We start from the raw sequence: 6,000 nt of genomic DNA, 5'->3' as shown, positions 1-6,000 counted from the left end.
CTCACAAGTTCCTACTGTCTCTGACCCAAGTACATCCACAAGGTGCACAGAAGAAATTTCATCTCTCCCATGTCTAGTTACATCAAAAGAATCCATACAAGTTCCTGATTGCTCTTCCGCAAGTACTTGGTCAGATGCCTTGGACGTTCCCTCCAGGAGTCACACTCTTTTAGTGAGTAAATTCACACAAGTTCCTGAGTTCTCTCATCTACCTTCATCAACTATTGGCACAGAGGAAGTCATATCTTTCCCAGCTCCATTTTCATACAGAGAATCCATACTAGTTTCTGATTTTTCTGACAGGAGAGCGCCACAAGAACCCGTGCAAACTCCCTCTGCCAACCTTGATATGGCAGTGAGCAAATCCTCCGAAGTTCCTACTGTCTCTGACCCAAGTACATCTGCAACATGCATAGAAGAAATTCCATCATTCCCAGTTGTAGTTCCATCCAGAGGATCCATGCAAGTACTTGATTTCTCTGATAAAAGTTTACCTCAGCAAGCCATGAAAGTTCCCTCCACCATTCACACTGTTTCACTGAGCAAATCTACAGAAGTCACTGCTTTTTCTCACCCAAGTTCATCAACCATTTACCTAGAAGAAGTTCTGTCTTTCTCAGGTCCATTTTTATCTAGAGAATCCATACAATTTCCTGATTTATCTGATATAAGTTTACCAAGAGGAATCATACAAATTCCATCTACCCATTATGCTCTTGCTGTGAACAAATCTACTCAGGTTCCTTCTTTCTCTGATACAAATTTATCAACCATAAATACAAAAGATATTTCATCTTACTCGGTTCCAACTTCATCAAGAGCTTCTACGCAAGTTTCTGACATAAGTTTTCTAAGAGAAGCTGTACAAATTCCTGCTACCTACTCTGCTATTGCTATTTGCAAATCCACACAAATTCCAACCTTCTCTTCCCAAGGTTCATCCATAATATGCATAGAAGATGCTCCATCAGCTTCACCCAGAGAATCCCTACAACTTCCTGATTTTGCTGACACAAGACCACCAACAGAAGACGAAGAAGTTCCCTGTGCCTCTGGTACAATTTCTCTAAGAACACCCACACAAGCCCCTCCTTTCTTTAGCACAAGTTCATCAAGCATAAATATAGGAGATGTTCCATCATTCGTAGTTCCAGTTTCATCAAAAGAGTCCAAACAAGTTCCTGACTCCTCTGACATAATTTCAAAAAAACTTAAACAAGTTCCCTTGGCCTCTAATACTATTTCAATGAGCAAATTTCCACAAGTTTCTTCCTCCTTGGTATTATATACACCAAACAAATCTATCCAATTTCCCTCTTTCTCAGGTCTCATTTCTTTGAGCCAGTCTGTGCAAGTTCCTTCTATCTCTAGCACAAGTTCAGCAAGTGAGTCTATGAGAGTACCCTCTCTGTCAGAGTCATATTTGGCAGAATTGTCCAAGGAATTTCCCACTTTACCTAGGGAAATTTCATTGAGCAAACACGGGCAAATTCCTTTTTTCTCTGGCACAGTTACATCAAGAGAACACCCAGGAGTTTCCTCTATTTCAGACCAACATTCAACACAAGAATCAGTGGAAATTCACTCGGTCTCAGGCTCAACTTTGACAAAAGAATCTATGGATATTTCCTTTTTATTAACATTGCACACAGAGGAAGACCCCATTCAAGATCATTCTGTCTCTTATTCAAGGTCAGTAGGAGAAAAAGATGCTGTTATCTACAGTCAAAGTTCAGCAAGAGAAGCTACGGAAGTTTATACTTTCTCTGCCCCTACTGCCCCAAGTAAATCTTTACAAGTTCCTTCTTTTTCTGGCACAAATTTTCAAACTCTTTGTCTCTATGGTCAAAATTTAGAGAGCAAGTCCATACAATTTCCTTCTTTCTCAAGGGCCTGTACTTCAAAAGAATCTGTGGAAAATCCAGCATTTTCTGTGACAACTTCAGAGGGAGAATCAATACAGGGTCTATCCTCTTTTCCAAATTTAGTAAGAGAATCCTTTGAATTTCCCATTATCTCTGGGCCAAGTTCCACAAGAGAATCCTTACAAGTTCCTCTTCTTTCCACATTAACTTCTTCCAAAGAAACAAAAGAAGGTCAGCAATCACCTGGCTTACAGTCTCCAGTGGAATTTGCAAAAGATGATGGTACTCGGTCAGCACAACCTTCCCCAGCTGCCAGTCCTAGACTACTAAGTAAGACTTTTACATATCCTTATTGCTCTGGACCAAGCATATCCCAGCATTTCATGGAAGTTCCTGATTTTTCTGTGCCAACTTCACATAAAGAATCAACACAGGCTCCTGCTTTATCTAGCCCAAATTCAATAAGGGAATCCTTTGAATTTCCTACTATCTCTAAGTCAAGTTCAACAAGAGAATCCTTTGCAGTTCCCTCTCTCCACACCTCCAGTTCTTCAAGAATATCTGCACATGTTCCTACTTCTTCTGGCCTAAAATCACCAACAGAATATGGAGAGAGTGAGTGTGCTCATTCTCCTAATCCAAGCTCACCAAGGGGATCTGCACAGCCTTCTCCTATTACTAGCCCTAGATTACTGAAAAAGCCCACGCTATCTCTTTTCTCAGGACCAGGTGTTCTAAAACAAGTAACAGATGATCCTTCCTCTTTTATGTCAAGTTCACAGAGGCAATCCATACAAGATTCTGCTTTATCTTCCTCAAATTCACTGAAAGAATCCATAGATGTTGTCCCTGCTTCCACTTTTAGTTTGTCAAGAGGAGCTACAGAAGTTTTTCCTTCTTCTGTTGTAAAGTCATCAATGGAATTTAAAGAGACTGAGACTGTCTATTCCTCCCCAAGTTTCCCAAGAGAACGTGCACAACCTTCCCCTAGTACCAGTCCTAGATTATCAAGTAAATCATTACCACTTCCTCCTTTTTCAGAAACAGGTATATCAAAACAATCCATGGAAATGTCTCCTTCCACCTCAAGGTCAAGGCGAGAATCTATACAAGGACCTGCTTTCTTTGTCCCAAACTTCATGAGTGGATCCCTTGATTTTCCAATTATCTCTAGACTAATTTCAGTAAGAGAATCATTAGACATTCCCCCTCTTTCCACTTCAATTTCCTTCAAAGGCTCTGTGGACAGGCTTTCTTCTTCTGGCCTAAAGTCACCAACAGACTATTCAGAGAGTGAGACTGCCCATTCTCCAAGGTCAAGTTCACCAAAGGAGCCTATACAAGTTTCCCCTACAACCAGCCCAAATTTAGTGAGTATATCAATGCAATTTCCTTTATCAGGGCTAAGTTCACTGAGAGAACCTTCAGCAGTTTCTCTTACCTCTCCTTCCACTGTCTTGAGACCTGCAATAGAATATTCTGAGAACGAAATTGTGCACTCTGCTAGCCCAAGTTCACCAAAAGAATCCAAAAAACCACCTCCTTCTTTCAGTCCAAATTTAATTAGTAAATACACACAAATTACTCCTATTTCAGAGTCAAATGTGGCAAAAGAATCTATAGAATTTCCTGATTTCTCTGATTCAAGTTCACAGAGAAAATCCATACAAGGTCCAGCTTTCTTTGACTCAAACTCCATGACAGAACCCTTTGAGTTTCCCATTCTCTCTGGAGCAACTTCAACAAGACAGTCTTTGGATGTTCCCTTTTTTTCTCCTTCAAGTTCTTTGAGAGGATCTACAGAAGTGTTTCCTTCATCTGGCTTGAGGTCCCCAACAGAATATGCAGAGGGTGAGAGAGCCCATTCTCCTCGCCCAGGTTCACCAAAAGAATCTAGACAACCTTCCCACCTTTCAAGCCCAAATTTAGGGAGTAGATCTATGCAATTTCCTTCCTCCTTAGGCCCAAGTATATCAAAACAATCAATGGAAGTTCACGTTTCCTCGATGTTAAGATCACAGAGAGAATCCATACAAGACACAGCTTCATCAGCCCCAAATTCACTGAGAGACTCCTCTGAATTTCCCATTCTTTCAGACCCAGGTTCAACAAGAGAACCTTTAGAAGTTCTTCCCTGCTATTCTAGACCAAATTCAACAAAAGAATCTTTACCAGTTATTCCAATTTCTGACTTGACATCAGTAAAAGAACCTGAAGAGGACAAAATTTCTGCTGCAGTCAGCCAGCATTCAGTGAGTGATGTCATGGAAGCTCTAGCACTCATGGGTCTAAGTTTCAAGACAGAATTCATGCAAGTTCATCCTCCCTTGATTCTCAGTCATCCACAAGAATTCCCTGAAGATCTCCATGTGCCCAGTAGAGGTTCACAGAGACAATTCATTCAAGTTCCTACTTCTCCTAGCCAAAGTTCACTGAAAGAGTATATGAATCTCTCTCCATCCATCATCTCCCAGAGAGAATCCATTCATAATTTTGCTTCTTCAAGTTCTCTGAGAAAGTCCACTAGTATCAGCTCCCAGAGGGAATCTGATCATGTTTCTGATTTGTCCAGCTCAAGTTCACAGACAGAGTCCATGGGTCTCCCTCCCTCCACCATCAGCTCCCAGAGAGAATCCACTCAAGTTCTTTTTTCTTACAGTGAAAGTTCACAGAAAGTCTCCAAGGATCATCCTTCCTCCACCATCAGCTCAGCAAGGGAATCCATTCAAGTTACTGATTCTTTTAGCCTAGCTTCAAACAGAGAGGCCGTGGGTTTCCCTCTCTCCAGTAGCAGTTCCCAGAAAGAAGCTATTCAAATCCCCGCTTCTTGTGGCCCAAGTTCACAGGAAGAGTTAACAGAAGTTCTTCCATCCTCCAGTCCAATCTCCCAGAGAGAATCCATGGAAGTTTTTACCTCATTTGGTCTTGGTCCATCAGAGGATTCCATGCAAAGTCCCCTTTCCTCTGCCCGAAGTTCACTAAAAGATTTCATAGATGTTATTCCTTTATCTGGTCCAGATTCATCAGAAGAATTTGTGGGCACTCCTCTTTCCCTTGGCCAAAGTTACCCGCAAGATTTCATTGATGATGTTCCTTTGTCAGGCCCAGTATCATCAGAAGAATTCACAGATGTTCCTGCTTCCCCTTCCCCAAGTACAACAAAAGATTTCACTGAAATTATCCATTTCTCAAAGGTTTTGCCAAAAGAATCCATACACAATTCTCTTTCCTCTGAGTCCAGTTCAATGGGAGAATTAACACAAGCTCCTACTGCTTCTAGAGAACGTTCACTTAAAGAATACTTTGAAATTCCCCCTTTTCCAGGATCAATTCCATCAAGAAAATCTATCCAAACCCATGCTCCAACTTCAAGTTTATCAAAAGATTATGTGGATGAATTCTTTGACATTCAAGTTCCCTCTTGCTCTTCATATCATCAGAGAGAACCTATGCAAGTGCCCTTTTCCCCTTGTCCAAGTTCAGTGGATAAATTTATTCAACCATCTTCAGACCCCAAAAAAGAAAAACCTGTCAAACTTACAAAACCTTCCAAAGAAGAAAGAGAACCCATGCAGATCCCATAATGTTAATGGAAAGAAACTCAGTTAAACATTAATGTTTCCAAGTCCCCTCCATCCACTCACACCAATGTATTCAAGTCCACTAAGCCATATATGGTACTATACTAGGACTCTAAGACTTCAGCAGAAAGCAAAACAATCAACAGCTTTGGTCCTAAATAAAATCAAATAAAACTAAGTAAAATTTATCAAACTCTAATTGAGACTTTTATTTAGTAAAGAAATCTCCATATTGATTTTATGATACTTAACAGGTGCTTATTTTAAATAAAGGATACTCAATCCTTGCAGCAGCTAAGAGGTGTAGCAGATACAGTGCTGGGCCTGAAGTCAGAAAGACTTATTTTCTCAAGTTCAAATCTGGCCTCAAACACTTAATGTGTGACCCTGGGCAAGTCACTCAACCCTGTTTGCCTCAGTTTCCTCATCCATAAATGAGTTGGAGAAGGAAATAGTAAACCACTCCAGTGTCTCAGTCAAGAAAACCCCAAATGGAGTCATAAAGAGTCAGACATGACTGAACAACAATCCTTGCAGTTGAATACTAAATGAAC

The 6,000-nt window shown here is 40.7% G+C and overlaps 1 protein-coding gene across 1 annotated transcript in view; it reads left to right on the top strand.

The window, feature by feature from the left end:
* The window catches only part of LOC114040715 (mucin-5AC-like), a 37,028-nt gene that overhangs the window by 2,510 nt on the left and 28,518 nt on the right, over nucleotides 1–6,000 (top strand). The window contains exon 2 of the mRNA XM_027858861.1: nucleotides 2,029–5,059. Coding sequence (XP_027714662.1) covers nucleotides 2,029–5,059 — 3,031 coding nt within the window. The remainder of the gene's footprint in view (nucleotides 1–2,028; nucleotides 5,060–6,000) is intronic.

The sequence above is a fragment of the Vombatus ursinus genome, unplaced genomic scaffold (genome assembly GCF_900497805.2).
Source record: "Vombatus ursinus unplaced genomic scaffold, bare-nosed wombat genome assembly UNPS02013931.1, whole genome shotgun sequence".
In the NCBI taxonomy this organism is placed as follows: domain Eukaryota; kingdom Metazoa; phylum Chordata; class Mammalia; order Diprotodontia; family Vombatidae; genus Vombatus; species Vombatus ursinus.
Note: the sequence above shows the minus strand (reverse complement) of the source record. Positions and strands in the feature narration are given on the sequence as shown.